The sequence below is a fragment of the Eschscholzia californica genome, unplaced genomic scaffold, assembly GCF_041429995.1.
Source record: "Eschscholzia californica isolate CP2 unplaced genomic scaffold, dmEscCali1.0.p SCAF_3, whole genome shotgun sequence".
NCBI lineage: Eukaryota > Viridiplantae > Streptophyta > Magnoliopsida > Ranunculales > Papaveraceae > Eschscholzia > Eschscholzia californica.
Window position 1 is genome coordinate 42,995,155 of NW_028238420.1, and position 16,144 is coordinate 43,011,298.

At 36.3% G+C, this 16,144-nt stretch overlaps 2 protein-coding genes and 2 non-coding genes across 4 annotated transcripts; 2 read left to right on the forward strand and 2 right to left on the reverse strand.

Annotated features, from left to right (window-relative positions):
* The first annotated feature begins 3,626 nt into the window (after positions 1-3,626).
* Positions 3,627-4,782, forward strand: SHN1 (Integrase-type DNA-binding superfamily protein). The gene is made up of 2 exons (XM_086669392.1): positions 3,627-3,765; positions 4,034-4,782. Exons 1-2 carry the CDS (start codon positions 3,686-3,688, stop codon positions 4,533-4,535), a joined length of 582 nt encoding a protein of 193 aa, XP_086525518.1. The 5' UTR covers positions 3,627-3,685; the 3' UTR covers positions 4,536-4,782.
* Positions 4,783-5,528: 746 nt separating this feature from the next.
* On the reverse strand, positions 5,529-5,828 carry LOC147550540 (signal recognition particle RNA). The gene has a single exon (XR_015239112.1).
* Positions 5,829-8,160: 2,332 nt separating this feature from the next.
* Positions 8,161-8,461, reverse strand: LOC147550541 (signal recognition particle RNA). The gene has a single exon (XR_015239116.1).
* A 4,002-nt stretch (positions 8,462-12,463) lies between these two features.
* Positions 12,464-15,848, forward strand: LOC147550542 (SPX domain-containing protein 1-like). Its single transcript, XM_086672686.1, has 3 exons — positions 12,464-13,187; positions 13,501-13,627; positions 15,046-15,848. The coding sequence occupies exons 1-3, from the start codon at positions 12,891-12,893 to the stop codon at positions 15,456-15,458; spliced, it is 837 nt and encodes a 278-aa protein (XP_086528812.1). The 5' UTR covers positions 12,464-12,890; the 3' UTR covers positions 15,459-15,848.
* Positions 15,849-16,144: the final 296 nt, after the last annotated feature.

Here is a 16,144-nt window from a genome sequence, read left to right on the forward strand (position 1 = left end):
GCATGGGCGGGTCTCTCTTCGGTTAAGTATTTAACCAGACCCAATGTCGTTAGGTAGAACATCATCTTCAACTTCCATCGGTTGAAGTCAGTTCCCTTAAACTTCTCTGGTTTTTCCCCATTGTTGGTGTTAGGCGGAATAACTCGTAGAGTAGTTCTTGTTCGTGTCATTTCCTTTTCTGAAACACACAGAAAGTAAACCAAATTAATATCTTAGAACCAGAGAAATAATCGCTAATAAAATGTCTTAAGATTGTTGTTTCTCTGGTTATCAATCGAGAAGTCGATTTCTCTCTGTCTTGGCTTGATTTAGACAGAGTTTCCTTTCTCTAACTTATAAAGAGATAAACTATTAAAGAATAATGATTGATCAATATTCCTTCTTTCGGGCTAACCGAGATAGGTGTTAATGCAGTCGAGGCAAGAATAAATTCTCTTTCCTTAAGACATTTTACACCCCCGTAACAGTACCAAACGTTAGGGTGTATGCCTTCGGGATACAACGACTTTCCTTTCAGAGTTTTAAGATGGTACTTCTTTATTCTGAAAGCGGACGAACCTTTGTCAGTATTATGAGCTCTTGGACTAATGCGGATGATCTTTTAGATGCTTCGGAAATTCAAATTTCACTCGAAACTTCTTTCTTCCTTTTTCCAGATATTCTAGTCTAACCAGAACTTCTAGAAATACTTCCTTAATTAGATATTCTAGGCTAACCAGAACTTCTAATTGTTAGAAGGGAAGAGAAGAAGAGAATGAATTGAATTGATGAAAAATGAAATGAGTTTGGGTGGTATTTATAGGAATTAAATAGGTGCATTTGCCTTTTGGGTTCAAAAGACATAGCTGTTCGAAACTAGGGACTTTAACTGAATATTAAGAGTCGGTTCATCTTGGGCCATCAGATGGAGCTTGAAAACGCGGACGGAACGCTGGCCGTCAGATGCGGTTCGCGCGTGCCCGAGAGATGCCCAACAGAGAAGAAGCTCGGCCGTTAGATGATGATCTGGTGGGATCCCGTGCCTTGCCCGACACGGGATTAGCGCGGACCGTTGGATCCGCCAGGATCCAACGCTTCTGCGCTCGGCCCGAAGCTATCCCGCCCACTCATTTGCGCGACCGTCGGATCATGCAAAATCCCGCGCATTGAACGCCATCCGTCCAGATTAGGACGTGCGCGCTTTGCTTGAACGGTCCCTATTTTAACTTGTCCTCTTTGACGATTTAGTACCTATTTCAACCGATCTTCGTTCAAACTTTAACCTTGAATTTCTCATTCATCCGGAATCGGATTTGAGTGATTCTTGGCTCTAAATTGTAGAGCTCGACGAGACGAACGCAATGGTGCGTTTCGTTTCTGAGTTTGACAAGTCGGGTCGAGCCAAAATTGGCTCCGATTCCAACATTTAAATTATAATATCTTAAAATTTTGGATGATCAAACTGACCATATTCACTATGTAGTTCATTTACTTTCATGAGGAAAATGATTGTGTCGAATATATTATTTTGATAAAACATCATCATATGAAAAAATCTTAACTATTGACCAAGACATCTAGGTAATTATATATGGCAACATTGGGCATTGTATGGAATATTTCTATGACAGATATTATGACTACACTTGGAGACCCTCCAACTTCACAACTCTTCAGGTTAAATATGCTTTAAAAATGATGCAGCAAAATTTTAGAGAAAGTACGAATCTCTCTTTTTATACCCAAAAAACTATTCTTCCACATGAACTTTTAATTGACTGTTCCAACATTATTGATTAAAAAAGGCCAGAAGCTATTTTCATTATAAAAAGAAGGAAATTAAGAAAGAGAATATAATTAGCTTTCTTTACCCATTAGACTAATGTTATTGACCTAATAATAAGCTTTGATGACATTTAAGAAAATAGAAATGAACCATTCAGAAAAGAAGAGAGTGAGATATGTCCAGTAGACTTACCACGAAGATCAGACGTGTTATAACTTATTTCTATGACAAAGAAATAATGAATGAAAACTGCTCTAAACGACTGCTCCTTCGGTAAAAGGTCCGGGTGGGACTGCATAAGTCGCACCCTTCTGCGGACGCCCTCATATTAGTTAAGGTGCTAACAACTAATCGGATTGGATTCTCATAGTTTTCCAAAAATACTTAAGGTACATCCCAAAATTTTCACCAACTCAGCCCTTTAGTCTTCAATTTTTCCCAATACATATTTTGGACCCTGAAAAATTGGTGGTATCATCATTAGAATGTTAAGTCACATTTCTCTTTTTGATCTCCCCTTTTTGTTTCCTTTTGTCTCATCTCTATCATCTTAATGGACCTCCTTTAATGGATGTTTAAATTTTTAACCTAGAGAGAAAAAGGAAACCTTCACTAATGATGGAGGTCCCCCAGCTTGGGAAACAAATAAATCTTTTGAGAGAAAAGGGGTTTATATTACAACTTTATTAAAATGAGGAAGAGTGGGAAAGGATTCCATCCATTGATCAAATACAATATACAACTAAGTGAACCAGATATGATATCTTAAATATTGAACTTATTACAGACATTATATATGGTTAACTCGAGTCAAAACTAAAATTTAAATCATGTAATGGCTAAAGTATAAACTTAATTTTTTTTTTTTTTGTGAGACGCTTACACAAACGTGCATGTTAACTCACAATTGTGTGGGATAGGCCTCTCAAATCCATTGTGGCCTAGTAGTGAATATAATCTCTCTTCTACTCTCGTGTTCAATCGACAACCGATATTAAAATTGGTCCCTACCTACATTGGTTTAACAACAAGTCCGACAAAGGGTAGCTGTATTTTACTAGTTTACCCATATGTATGTTATTCATTTGAATGCATGTCACCTCATTAAATCAAAGTTAATTCTAAACTAACCTAGATAATAGATGTTAAAGTAGATCGCATTAAATTAGAAACCAAATCCCACGAGTACAACAAAGTTGTTGTTTTTCCATTTGTCAGTAACTCATCTAACCCGCTGTCCGCTGACGATTTTGGTTTCACACCGATAATCAGTTGGTGTGTTGCTGCTTAAAAAAAACATATGATAGCGTCTAATGTTTGATTGACCCTAAAATAAAAAGTAACGATTTATGAATATTATCTTCTTAGTGAGATTAATAATGTTAAAAAAATCTACAAGAAATACTTACTCTTGGAAATAGACCTTTGTTGAAAGCAACATTAATTTGTGATAGTTGGTTCTTAATTACTGATTAGACTCATGAAATAAATGGTAATTTATCAAACAAAAGGGGTAGTTAAAGCCCTTTATCTAAATCACCATTTGTTTGTGATAGTTGGTTCTTAAATATTGATTTAGACTCATGAAATTAGCATCTATTCATCAAAACTAGTAAGGGTAGTTAAGATGTACCGTCTTTTTATTTATGAATCGTGTTAGTTGTCACATCTAACGGCCCAAATATTTTATTCGTTTTCGTTGTCCAAAATTTAGAAATATAAAAGAACCATTTTCCTACAAACTTTGAAGTGGTCCCTAAAACTTGTATACACAAAAATAGTCTCCATTGACAAATCTATACCATCCATCGAACCCCATTACCTAGTACAAAACGCACCGACGCTTACTAAGACTCCTCCGCTCTTATAATATCTCTGTTGAAACAAACCAACGTAGAAAAAAAGTCTTAAACCTAAAAGATGGTACCAACAAAGAAGTTCCGAGGCGTCAGGCAACGACATTGGGGCTCTTGGGTTTCTGAAATTCGCCATCCTTTACTGTAAGCTCTCCTCTACAACATACCGTATTATATGCAATTATATAGCTTAAACTGTTGAATTGAGTGGAAAACCGTTGTTTCAGTTTACGTTTTTTTTGGTAATTGACTAATTGCACATTGTTTTGGTTGTACGTCTTTTCGTAATTGCAATGGTTCATAATAAAATTTTGTTTCCTTAGAATAGTGTTGGTATAGCTCCAATCGAGTCTGATCTTAAAACAAATCTTCTTTTTTACGTATTAATTTTATGGTTCATTTTTGGCGATAGGAAAAGGAGGGTTTGGTTAGGAACTTTCGGCACTGCAGAGGAAGCAGCTCACGTTTACGATGAAGCGGCTATAATAATGAGCGGTCGAAATGCCAAAACCAACTTCCCTATCTTAAAAACTTCAGATGATAATAACCCAAAAACAACATCATCTTCTACTGCACTCTCAACAATACTTAATGCTAAACTCAAGCGTTGTTGTAAGACTCTATCGCCTTCTCTCACTTGTCTCAGACTTGATACAGAGAATTCACGAATCGGAGTTTGGCAGAAACGAGCTGGGTCTCATTCTGATTCTAATTGGGTAATGACTGTTGAACTCGGGAAGAAGAATGAACCAAAATTGAATGAACAAGTTTTGGTAGAAGTATCTTTGGTAACAGATGAAACTGTTGCTAAAAGTGAAGCGAGTGAAGAAAATATAATTGCATTACAAATGATAGAAGAGCTTCTTGGCAGGAATTGTTCTAGTCCTTCAACTTCAAATGAGTTTCCTCAATAAAAGAGTGCCTTTCGTATATATACATATATATCTATATATGTTATACACTTTCACCTAGCATTTAACTTGCCTAATAGTTCGAACGCCCGAGTAGAACAAGAATTAGGTTATAGGAGTAGAGTTCGCCCTCGGAGCTACTTAAAAAATAATATATATCCATCACAATATGTATTTCACTTACCTTGATGATATGTATTAGTATTTGTTCATGGAAATTATAAAAGAAAAGATGGCAAGAAGCTGAAAAGGAAGTAGTATTAAAGTATCTTTTTTAACCCTTTTCTTTGATGTTTGGTCAATTCTAGTCTTGTCAATATTTTTAGTGAATATTGTTTTGATCTACCGTTTAATCTAGGTGGTGTTTTATTGAAAAGATATTATTTCAGAGGTCTACACAATTTAGTATTTGTAAAAGCCAAACAAATGTACATCTATGTGCATAAACCACATGAAAGCTTGGTCAGCTGGTTATGCAATCACTCCAAGATCACTAGATCGAAATTTGGTAAAGGTGGCTAACAGGTAGTTTGAATGGGCTCTAGAGCGTATGAGTAGTGGTGACAAATTGGGCTGGGGGGACTCGGACGAGTAGTTTTTAAAATTCTAGAGTCCAAAACGCGTACAAGTCCATCAAACCTTTCGCGTTTATCGAGTATCGGGTGCTTTGGGTTCAGGCTTACATTATCCAAAAGGAGGGCACCTAACACCTTTACGTGCTACTCAAGAGAGCAACACTAATGGATTAACTTTTATGACATGAGATTAAACGACTTTGTATTGAGACAATCTCACCTTCGGATTTTGGGTTGTCCATAGGCTCTATCAGACTCACTTCGCTAAATTCGGATGATGAACAAATACTAGGAGTCAGGTGAAATGTCAAGTTAAAAAAAAGATGGTTGTTTGGGTTGTCCATAGGCTCTATCAGACTCACTTCGCTAAATTCGGATGATGAACAAATACTAGGAGTCAGGTGAAATGTCAAGTTATAAAAAAGATGGTTGTTCAATGAGGTGGGTTGACTCGGTGAATTGGATCAGAGGTGCCATGATTCGTTATCCTTCCACTGTCAAGAGCGGGTAGTCATCGCTGCTCTGTGAAGCCAGCCTGACGCAATACCCACCACTCTAAAGCCCAACTGAGCCCAGCCTTCGCCAAATTCAGGTGAGCCAACTCCCAACTTGGAACGGGCGATCCAATTCAGTACCTCCGACCCTACCAAGTAAACTCAACCCGTGTTCAACCATCTTATTGCCCCTACTCAGGTTACAAGTTCTCGTTACTGAACTCGGCAATACAAGAAGCCAGAAAGTAGTTTATATTGAAACCTATTTTCATATTATTCCTCAATGTGGGTCTAAAATTAAAGTCACCATGTGAATTTCACAAAACTGGGACAAAGTCTGTGAAAGGAAATATCCTCGTGGAACGGTAATGGGTCATCTTTATTTTGATTCTAGGGTTTTAATTCATATTAAATGGCAAACTCTGTATAGTTGAATTGGTTCCTAAGAAGAAAACTTCAACAATTTTTTTTTAAGGGTGTAGAGTTTGATTAGTTAGATCGTAGTAAAGTCTGTACCTAGTTAAAAAAAAAATCACCCAGGATTATTTGAATGTGCCTTGTTTATATCTATCTATATAGTCTATACTTTCGTAAATATCTAATTTTCGCTGTAAAACGATAAAAATACGAGCCGATTAGCTGCACGCATTGGAGATCGATGGATATTGGAGACTTCTTGATAGGTGGTGTTCCAGGTACCGACTAGATGGTCTGAAGGTAAAGGAAGCGGACCCTTGAATATTATGCTATATAGTAAGATAAAAGGAATTGAGTCGGTTCCACCTCTCGCCTCTTCAAGGAATATGCTCTAGAGACCTTGTGAAGTTATGTCAAAACACTTGAAAGTCTATATTATCGAGGTAACTCGGTTACTATACAGCCTGCTATTACCGACTATTTGACTCCTTGAGATGTATTCTTTTACCTCGATACTTGGAGATTTATGTAGTAGGGAAAGATGAGTATGATGAACTAGCTCGTAATTCTTTAAGGCGTAATTTTCTTAAACTTAAGAATATAATCGTAATAAGCTTATTCTACCTGCCTATGCGAAAGATTTGGCAAAGAAAAATCCTACTAAAGTTGTATGTTTTTTTGTTAACTTATTCACATATTGCATTTGGTTCTTGTTTTGTCTTTTGCCTCAAAAGTGTTCGAAGTGATCCTCGTTCTAACCTCGGTGGTAAAAGATGCATGTGGAAAAGTTCCACCTAAGCGCCTGTTTCTCGATAAGTATGGAAAAGTATGTTCGTGTCTTAGGTTAGTTATATGCATAAATTTCAAGTGTCATCACAACAATTCTAAAACATCACGGAAGATCAGATAAGGTTATAACCTCCTTCTAAGTTCTGATCTTGAGGCTTCTGAAGATGTTTGTTTTCCATGTTTTTTCTTATCTTCTCATGCCTTTTCCTTTTTAGTTGCCTCAATTAAGTGACAAGAAAGAACACCAAACATGAATCTCTTGAGAATATAAATAATTCAGATCTTCCACACGAGTACTCAATAGCTGGAAGAATATTTGGACACATAATACTTGGTTGATGAAAAAAAACTAAAGAATACGAGGGGAAAGTGTTTCACGCTCGTTTTCGATAGGTAGGACTAAATCAATCTTGGGGCATAAAGTTGGTTTAGTTGTCCCAAGGTTGGTTTAAACCGACAGATTTTGGGTCAAACACAATGGTGAAAGTATCTGTTTTGGAGAAAGGAACTTTTAACGATTATGTAACAAATCGGAAGATTATGCAAGAACTGAAGACACCGATGACCAAAATGCACCATTAAGACAAATATGAGTCGTCAGAGGTCGGCAACAAACCTTCCTCGAGACTTGTTGCCAGTGGCGATGATAGTTTTTATGGTGGAGGTAATGCACATAGTTTAGTGTATAACAGTGGTAATGGTTTGGTGGTGGTGCCGTAGTGGTGGCTTTGGTGGTTAGGTCAGCGCTTTGGGGAAAGCTAAATAGTTTCCGGGGTGTGAAGACTTGGTCAAAAATTGGTCAATTTTGTTTGGCAATTTTATTTAGGGGGAAAGCAAAATACTTTTCCACCTCAGCTCTCTATCTCTCCACCTCACCTCACTCTCTCTCCACCTCACCTCTATCTTCTCCGATTAGTCGCCGGCCGGAAAATTTTCCGGCCGGCGACCATTAAAAAAGAAATTTTTTTTTTTTCACTCTCTCTCTAGAAACTCCGGCGAAGGAGTTTCCCTTCGCCGGAGTTTCTAGAGAGAGAGAGAGAGTGATTTTTTTTTTCTCAAATTTTTTTTTTTCACAAATCGGAGAAGACAAAGAGGTGAGGTGGAGAGAGAGTGAGGTGAGGTGGAGATAGAGTGAGGTGAGGTGGAGATAGATTGAGGTGAGGTGGAATGTTTTTTTTTATTTCCCCTTAAAATTTATTCCCCGAAAAATCTCTAAAATTCTACATATTCCCTTTAAAATTTCACACCCCGAAAACTATTTAGCTTTCCCCAAAGCGCTGGCCTGGTGGTTAAGGTGATGGTTTCAGAACCTAAAAGTTATCAGCATATTTTATATGCAAGTCAAATGAAAAAAAAGATGGTTGTTCAATGAGGTGTGTTGACTCGGTGAATTGGATCAGAGGTGCCATGATTCGTAATCCTTCCACTGTCAAGAGCGGGTAGTCATCGCTGCTCTGTGAAGCCAGCCTGACGCAATACCCACCACTCTAAAGCCCAACTGAGCCCAGCCTTCGCCAAATTCAGGTGAGCCAACTCCCAACTTGGAACGGGCGATCCAATTCAGTACCGTCCGGCCCTACCGAGTAAACTCAACCCGTGTTCAACCATCTTATAGCCCCTACTCAGGTTACAAGCTCTCGTTACTGAACTCGGCGATAATAGATGCCAGAAAGTAGGTTATATTGAAACCCTTTTGTATAGTATTCCTCAATGTGGGACTAAAATTATCGCAATGTGAATTTCACAAAACTGGTACGAAGTAGTATATATGAAGGAAATATCCTCGTTGAACGATAATGGGTAATCTCTATTTTGATTGATATTATGATTCTAGGGTTTTAATTCATACTTTATTAAATGGTAAAGTCAAGTGTGTATTAGTTCAATTGGTATTGTGATTTCTGTATAACTTGTTTGATTTATAAAATCTTTTGAATTAACTGAAGTAACTTTGTATTGATGAATTGGTTCCTAAGAAGAAAAACTCATCAGCAATTCTATAGTGTTTTCTTTATTACTATAGTTTCAAATGTGCAGAGTTTGAATTGTTAGATCATAGTAAACTATATACCTAGTTAAAAATAATTAGGTTTCATGTCTAGCTTTTGTTTGGGTTGATGAGATTTCGACAAAAAAATCACCCAGGATTATATGAATCTGCCTTATTTGATTAGTTTGGTAATGGGTCTGAGAATGTTTAGTTAACATATATCTATTGTCTATATACTTTGTTAATATCTAATTTTCGCTGTAAAATTATAAACACGAGCCAATTAGTTGAGCTTGTTTGAGATTGACGGGGATATCGGGGACTTCTGTTAGGTGGTGTTCGAGGTACACGACTAGTTGGCCTTGAGGGTAAAGGAAACCAACCCTTAAATATCATGCTATATCATATGATAATGGAATTGAATCGGGTAAAGGGAAAGGATTTTGTCTTAGATTAGTTAGATTAGAATAAGGAGAAAAAAGTATCGTCAAAATAAATTTGAAGGCCAACTATTTTGTCAAGTGAACAAATAGTGCAAAGAACTAGACGAACGAAATAGTAAAACTAGCTTGGTTCGTCTCGCCTCTTCTAAAAATTTGCTCTATTATCGAGGTAACGTGGTCACTATACAGCTTGCTATTATCGACTATTCGACTCCTTGAGAAGTGCACAATTCTTTTCTAAACCCATTGATACTCAAAGTTATTTAATTTTCAGAATGGTGGTCTCACTTCTCTTTGATTTGCACCATTCCTCATAACCTTGTCCTTTGCATTTTGCAGTACTAATTTTACTAAGTTATGAGATGGAGAAGTTAGATATAGAGTTCGGTGTGTCGAATAAGTACTACTCATGATTTATTTCTTTCTGTTTCTGTCATTATCTCAGTTTTTTGTTGACTTTCTTTTAATGATCATTCAACTTAAACTCACCAATCATAATCGTTCAGTTCATCCGAAGTACCATTTTTGTTATATTGGCAGCTGTCATGGGGGTTCTGGCAGTGGAGTGATTACATTGGAGATCTTTCTTATTTAAGCTATAGGATCGGAAAATCTCAAAAACCAAAAGTGAAAAACTATTTGTTGCTTCACACAAGTAAGTATGTACCTTGTCTTGCGCTATTTACGTATTTTAGGTCGTTGGTTGACATTGTTTACACGATACCAGGAGATGTATGCATCTATGTAGTAGGGAAAGATGAGTATGATGAACTTCCTTGTAAGTCTATAAGGCGTAATTCTCTTCGACTTGAGAATATTATAATCATAATAAGCTTATTCGAGCTGCCAATGCCAAAGACTTGGCATAGAAAAATGCTAGTAAAGTTATATAGGTTTTTTTTTTCGTTGAATTACTCATATGATGAATTTGGTTATTGTTTTGTCTTTGCCTCAAGTTTCCGAAGTGATCTTTGTTAATTATAACCATGGTGGTAAAAAAAATGCATGTGGAAAAGTTCCAACTAAGCGCTCTTGATGAATTGTTGATAGGTTAGTTATTCTAAAACTTCACGAAGATCCTTGTGCCGATGCCATATTGGTTAGTGTCTGTATTCTAAAATTGTTCATGTCGTTATTCATGGTGGAGAATACAGAGACAGAATCAAAAGACTGATAAGGTTAAAACCTCCTACTGAGTGATGATTCTGAGGCTTCTGAAGATGTTTGTTTTTCATGTTTTTTTAATCTTGTCTTGACTTCCTGTATTATATCATAAATCATGGTTAGTTTTTTGAATTTCGACCTCAATGAAGACAGTGAAATGGTCTTAAATTGGATTTTAAAGCTTCTTATTATATCAGGTTCGTGCCCCAGCTTGGCAAGAAGTTCCTCATTAGCACAAGTTGTTGCTTTTTCCTTATATTTCCCTCAATCAAGTAACTCTATGACAAGAAAGAACACTAAACATGAATCTCTTGACAATAGAATTCAGATCTTCGACACGAGTATTCAACAACTGCAAGAAAATTTGAACACAGAATACTTGGTTGAACTATTAAACTCATCGTAAAATACTCTCAAGCATGTTTTCCAAGTAACTTACTCTTCTTTACGACGTTTTATCGAGGTCTTGGCGCACTATCTTCTTATATAGGAGCCCTTTATGTATTGGCGAATGAGTTTCCCTCCCCCAGATGCAGGGAACGGGAATAGGAAGGGCGTAGCGCAGAGGAACCTTTTTTTTGTTTGGAAGAAAGGGATGAATTTTTTATAGTAAATATGAGGATAAAGAGAAAAGCTAAATGGAAGAACTTGGACGCCGACCAATAGTGGTCTATATGAGATGGAAATGAATAAAGAAAATGGAAGAAGTAGGATCCCCGACATTATTAGTCCGAAGAAACAATATGATCTTATTGTGTAACGCTAACCCAAAAAGAAGAAAAGATAGAATTTAAGAGATAATCTCAACTTCAAAAAAATACCGCAAAGAGAATTGAACATAGAAAGAAAAATAAAGTTTGTCATTTTAAATTTTGGTTGATGAATAACGGAACAAAATGACGGGAAAAGTGTGTCTCGCCCGTTAAAAATCGTAGGACTGAACCAATCTTGTGTCCCAAAATTGGATCAACCTTAAACTTAAAGATTTTGAGTCAAAGTCAAACACAATGGGTGAAGTATTTTTTTTTTTTTGAGAATTTGACTACGATCTACGTGAGTCGTTACAAGGCATTCATGCATCATGAAGATGTAATAAGCACTGTAAGAAATCTCTATTTGCTCTATTTTATTTCAATACTTGTTTCAATTACATTGATTTGCTTTTATACTTGATCAAAGAGGAAAAACAGAAAATACAAATAACAGAAAAAGTTTGTTATGAAATCTAGTTGAGTAACTAACTTTCTTCTTGTTGCAGGTTGCCTTTATAGAAAAGTCTTCAAGAGTTTTGTGGCTGCTTTTAGAGACTCAACTGAAGTCAAAATACTTTGACTGTTGCGAGTGCTCTTAGACAAAGACTTAGGTCATATTTGTTATTCATGACCTAAGTATAAAAGGGATAGAAAAACCCTAATTCCTTCTTTCAGCTTATTCGAAAATCCCCAATTCCTTCTTTCCTGTTTTCATTGAAACCCTAGTTTTACAAGCACGATAACCGCCTAATTGAAACCGAAAATGAAAGAGGCCTAAAGCCCGACAACAAAGAGGCCTAAAGCCGGACAAATTATTACATTTTCTATAGCCCAAGTTACATAGGATAAATCTTGATGGCAACTACTTCCAACAAGACTCGATCTCACGACCTCATGGGCTTAAGAGGGGTGTCCAACCGTTGCACCAAAGAGTGGTGGACAATGGGTGAAGTACTTGAGAAGGTGCACTTTTAACGATCATGCAAATACTGAAGACACTAATAACCAAAATGTCATATTAACTCAAATAGAGGTGGACAATAAAACTTCTTTTAGTTTGTTGTGGACTTGTGGGTGGTGATGTTTCAAGGTTCAAATTCAATGGTGGTTTTGATAGAATTGCGAGTTGGATGTCTAATCCTCTAAACTGATAAGATTACGGATTGGATGTCTAATCGTCCAACCTGTAATGATAGTATCTTGTATCTGAACCGGTAACTCACTTTTCTTAAGTAACGGAGTAAACAACTCAAACATGCAACTGACAGGCTCTACGTGGTTGGAGTGGGGGTGCGGGGGCGGTGGTTGCCTGAGTGGTGATGGCTTTGGATACAACATAAAAGTGACAGTGGCCATAGATTGAGACAACATAAATTTTCTATTACCGACAGCACAAAAGTAGATAAGATTGAAGGCCATCCATAAAAAAACAAAATCGAATAAAAACTTCTTCTTCAAAATGTCCTTTCTTATAGATAAGTATATCTCCATCGAATATTCTTCCAATAACCCTAATTATATCTCTCTCCCTTCCCCATTACCGCTTCTCTCTCTCTCTCTCTCTCTCTCTCTCTAACCTTCTTCCTTTCTCTCTCTCTCTATCTCTAAAACAAACAGATCTCATTCACTTTGCGTCTGAATCCCTCACAATTTCACCTAACTAATCAGATCGGATCCCAACCCATTATAAGATTTTGTGTTATTAGAAAAGGGTAATTCTAATTTTATTAAGAAATGAAGTTTGGGAAAAGTTTGAGTAATCAGATTGAAGAAACTTTACCTGAGTGGGGAGATAAATTTCTATCGTATAAAGAATTGAAGAAAAGATTGAAATTTATTGACCCCAAAGGTGATGAAAGATCTAATAAAAGACGTAGATTAGTTAATCAAGATGTTTTGGCTGTTGGTGAAGATGAATTAAAAGGGATGACAAGAGAAGAAATTGATTTCATTAAGTTATTAGAAGCTGAACTTGAGAAATTTAATTGGTTTTTTGTTGATAAGGAAGAAGAATATATAATCAGATTGAAGGTAATTACAATTCTTCACTTTTTTTTGTCTGCATATTACTTATATTCTGTGAATTTTAGATTTTTAGGGTTTTTCTTTCAATCCATGAGATTATGTTGCTATAATATACAGTGGAATATTCCAATTTGGTTCTAATTTCTTATGGGTTCTTATCGGTTGTTCACTTTTAGGATTAAAAATGCTGTTTTTTTTGTTCATATGGGAAAATGATTTTTCTTTTGGGGTAAAATTGAAGATTAGGAGACCCTTTTCTTCTACCATAAAGGATTTCAAGAAAATGGTAATCAAATAAAAATGGGTTTTGGGTGTGCAGGAATTGCAGGATAGAGTTGCAATGGCAAAGGAATCAGAGGAAGAGTTGATTAAAGCTAGAAAGGAAATTGTTGATTTTCATGGAGAGATGGTTTTGTTAGAGAATTATAGTGCCCTTAACTATACAGGTACATTTTCTCTCTCTACTTTTAAGAAGTGGGTAGAATATTATCTATATGATAACATTGTCAATGGAATTTGCAATTACTAATTCTAAGGAATCAGTCTTTAGAAGGGAGCAATTAGGGGAAAAGTCTTGTGCATGAAATCGTGTTGAAAAACTAAACATTTTGTTGCTCTTTTGAGTCATAACCTTGTGGTATTGTTAACGATATTGAATCATGAAGCTTCATTCTATGCAAATTTAACCCAAATTTCATGAATGTAAAGCGTAATTTAACATACCTGTAAATGTTTTAGTTCTAAGTTTTCACTTACAAATATAAAATGAAGTTAATGCAACTTATAATTCAGCATGGTGGTACCCAAATGCTCTTGTCTGTTGACTCTATCAATGTGACATTCCATCATAACATAAACTGATAATCGAAATTTCCATTAGAACTCATTTCATCCTTCCTAATTGTTTTGATTTAAAGAGGTTAGGACAAAAAATTTTCAGTTTTGGAAGTTCTGATATTCCGCAGGAGGTCTGAAGAAGTAGGAGAACTTGTGAGATATATAAGGGTAATTAGAGAAGAGGAAGATTGATTTGTATGATACAAAAGGTTCTTATGAGTTGAAACAATACAGACAAAAACAAACATCTATTATTTAAATTGGCATGAAATGCTGCTCATCTTATATTTGTTTGTTTAAGTAATATTGAACAAGGTTGTAAAATGGACACCTAAGTTCACTGGTTCATTAGATTTAAGGTAGCAAAATTTGAAATGAGAGTAAGAGGGCGGGGTGGGGAGGTAAAAATCTGTTACTTAAACATTTTGTGTTTTGATGTTCCTCTTAGGTTGCACGTAGTTATGAGAAGGGACCATGGTAAGAAATGTTACACCTCACTGGCCTAGACATGGGGAAAGAGTCTTTTCTACGTGGCCTCGTTCGCCTCAAGTTGAGACAACTCCCGCAGAGCTCTAGCCATATACCACTATGGCCACTTCCCTATTTCCCAGTTCACATAGTTTTGGGACCAAGTGGCTCCACCTCTGGATTTTAAATGCTTTTCTCTCACTTCTCAATCAAAAAGGAAAACAAGGTGTAGCCGTGTAGGCGAATAGTTAGATACCACATGAATGCAAAAGAAGGTTTCTTAGTGGCTTATTTAGTTCTATGACCAAAGATATAATCTTGGTGCAATTCAAGCACTTACAGAAAGAACCTGTAAAAGATGGCCTTATTTTTAAAAAATTTGGTGGAGTGATGTATTTATAGACACTATTAATAAGTACATGATATTTGTCAATGATTGTGTGCTGTGAATATTTGCAAAGTTTTATTTGTGTAATAGTTAGTAGAATAGATTCTGGTGACAATACTTATATTATCCGTAGAGCTTTAAATTGTGTATCTGGTTATATGTTGTAAACAGGTTTGGTGAAGATACTGAAGAAATACGACAAAAGGACAGGAGCACTAATCCGCTTACCCTTTATTCAGAGGGTATTGCAACAACCCTTCTATACCACAGACTTGCTTAATGAACTTGTTAAAGAATGTGAGCTAATGATCGACCACCTCTTCCCACTGAACAATGATCCATCTGTTCCGAGTGAGACAGACGATGGGGATAAAGATAGCAATACCAAACCTAAAGATACTAAGAAAGAAACCCTGATTCGAGGAGGAAGAAAAGGGCTTGAAGAAATTGAGTACATTGAGAGTTTATATATGAAGAGTACTCTATCAGCTTTGAGATCTTTGAAGGAGATAAGAAGTGGGAGTTCAACTGTAAGCGTGTTTTCGCTGCCACCAATAAAGAGCACTGGATTGGAGGAGACTTGAATCATTTTACGTGTTTGCTGAAAATGCAATCAGGAGAGCTCTGTGAAGGTGGAACATGCATCTTCTTCGGGTGTTTCTTGGTTGCAGAGAGTTAGAGAAAGAAAAACGCGAGGTTGAGGAATGGCGAATTTCCCTACTTGCCCGTTAGTTGGTTGCATCTAGTAACAATGAGATCACAGATTGTGTATGTTAGAGAGAGAGAGAGATTCCTCTAATTGGAAGTTTGTTGGTTGAATCCATCGGACATTTAGACATCAAACTAAGATAACTGTAAAATGCTCAAATCTTGATTATCCATGTTCTTATTCACTTGGGGGGATTATCTCTTACAAGTGGTTATCTGTTCAAGTGATTCTCTATTAAATGTTATAATATACCTAGTTCTACTTCTCTTTTCCTTTTTGCTAGTGATCTTATTAGTATTTGTTTTTCTCTAAGTTACATCTAAAAGTAAATCCAGTTAGATTTCAAAATGTTTGTTTTTATCTGATACTTAGGATGATTTGATGAATGGACGATGTAGGCTGATTTTGTGTCAATTTAAGTTTGACGATTCAGATGAGTCAGATTGGGATTCAGATCGGGACGATGAAGAAGTTTTTCTTTCCTGAAATTTCCATCTATTGCTGCCAAGTGTATTCCTAGTTTTCTTTTACACTTCTAAAAGCCAGTTAGGGCAATATCAA

Excerpts from the sequence above, each read along its gene's own strand:
- SHN1 (XM_086669392.1), top strand. The coding sequence starts at position 3,686 with ATGGTACCAACAAAGAAGTTCCGAGGCGTCAGGCAACGACATTGGGGC. Across the intron at positions 3,766-4,033 it reads GAAATTCGCCATCCTTTACT|GAAAAGGAGGGTTTGGTTAG; the intron begins GTAAGCTCTCCT and ends TTTTGGCGATAG.
- LOC147550542 (XM_086672686.1), top strand. The coding sequence starts at position 12,891 with ATGAAGTTTGGGAAAAGTTTGAGTAATCAGATTGAAGAAACTTTACCT. Across the intron at positions 13,188-13,500 it reads AATATATAATCAGATTGAAG|GAATTGCAGGATAGAGTTGC; the intron begins GTAATTACAATT and ends TTGGGTGTGCAG. Across the intron at positions 13,628-15,045 it reads TAGTGCCCTTAACTATACAG|GTTTGGTGAAGATACTGAAG; the intron begins GTACATTTTCTC and ends TGTTGTAAACAG.